Source organism: Cyprinodon variegatus, unplaced genomic scaffold (genome assembly GCF_000732505.1).
Source record: "Cyprinodon variegatus isolate N-32 unplaced genomic scaffold, C_variegatus-1.0 Scaffold2126, whole genome shotgun sequence".
In the NCBI taxonomy this organism is placed as follows: Eukaryota; Metazoa; Chordata; class Actinopteri; order Cyprinodontiformes; family Cyprinodontidae; genus Cyprinodon; species Cyprinodon variegatus.
Window position 1 is genome coordinate 33,240 of NW_015152579.1, and position 1,615 is coordinate 34,854.

Sequence of the window (1,615 nt, forward strand, 5' to 3'; positions counted from 1 at the left end):
ACCCAAAAACCAACAGTGCTTCCGCTCTGAGTTTTTCACCTGCGCTCAAAAACAACAAGAATGGGAGTGGAGCAGGAGCAGGAGTCATTCTGAATGGGAGCGGGAGTAATTTCACCAGGAGTGGGACGGGACAGGAGTGAAAATCCACTCCCCTGTCAGTCTCTATTGCACAGTAATCAGCCCTGTGCTGATCTGGCCAGCGTTCGTTCCCCCTTACTTACAATAATGGAAAGTTGTCAGAGTGAAAACATATTACAGACACTTGTAATGAATAAACCTTGAGGAAAATTCTGGTTTGTCATTGGAATAAGGATGTCTTGTCTACAAACTCCCCTCACGCAGGGGAATTGTGTGAAAACTTTTATAGTGAGTAAATAGCATAAATTAATTATGAAATAATAGAAAAACTCAAATTTTCGATCACATTTTTTAAAGTTTACCCTCCTAATCTGAGTCCACCTTGTGAGATTAATGGTTGGTGTTGAATTTCTAATCCGTGAGCATTATTCTGTCTTCTGCTCTCAGACAGACATAATAAATGGTAACCTGCTCCCCTTCTGCTGCTTCCTGTAAATGTGACAGCTTCTCTAATAATGGAGAGGATATTAAGTCAGCCCCCACCTCACCACTGCACCCCTCTGTCACTCTGTGTTGGTTCTGTGTCCCAGGAGGCCATGTGAACCCCGCCGTGTCTCTGGCTATGGTGATTCTGGGCAAACTGAAGATCTGGAAGTTTCCCTTCTATGTCATTGCTCAGTTCCTTGGTGCTTTTGCAGGAGCTGCAGCAGTCTTTGGATTGTATTATGGTCAGTGGTCTGCATGCGTCTCTCTCTATAAGATCCAAACAGATATTTTTTACACAGTGAAATATGTTTGTCTATCTTCACAGATGCTTTCATGGACTTCACAAGTGGTATTCTGTCAGTGACAGGAATCAATGCCACAGGCCACATTTTCGCCTCCTACCCAGCCAGACACCTGTCGGTCCTCGGAGGCTTCATTGATCAGGTGAGTTCTGGCTGCTCTGACCCCTGAAAACGTTCACATCTGCTTTCCAGCTCCAGTTCCACCATTTTACCCAGCAAAGTCTGGCAAATACAGTTAATGCAACATTGATTGTCCCATATAGTCTGAGAACACCCCCTCTTTCTGCTCGGTTTGGGTCTAATGACCCATTTCCTGGGATTCACTGGATCAACTTCGCCCCATTTTCAGCCGGTTCAGCTGAGCAGCACACTTAAAGCTAATGACAGCAGAATATAACATAAAGCATGTGTGTTTTTAAACGCTTCTATGTCCCATCACAAGCAACATCTCTACTCCTAAATACCCTTAAAATAAAAGGATCTAGGCAACGGTTGGATGGATAATATTCACCTGGGAAATTATCTAAATTATTATAACTGACCACAACTTATCATGAGGATATGGAGCAAATGGCTTTGGTAGGATAAGTTATGACACGTTGGGTGCATTAATAATACGTAGTCTGACATTTCTGCCATGGTTCTTTAAATAAAACAGAAACATGCTCAGATGGCCTGAATGTGGACATGGTCAAGACAATCTCCTGCAGTTCAAAGCGAGCATCAGTATGGGGAAGAAAGGTGATTTG

At 43.3% G+C, this 1,615-nt stretch overlaps 1 protein-coding gene across 1 annotated transcript in view; it reads left to right on the plus strand.

Moving 5' to 3' along the window:
* The window catches only part of LOC107105184 (aquaporin-9-like), a 17,307-nt gene that overhangs the window by 4,823 nt on the left and 10,869 nt on the right, over nucleotides 1-1,615 (plus strand). The window contains exons 3-4 of the mRNA XM_015405306.1: nucleotides 669-806; nucleotides 890-1,008. Of these exons, the coding sequence (XP_015260792.1) occupies nucleotides 669-806; nucleotides 890-1,008 (257 nt within the window). The remainder of the gene's footprint in view (nucleotides 1-668; nucleotides 807-889; nucleotides 1,009-1,615) is intronic.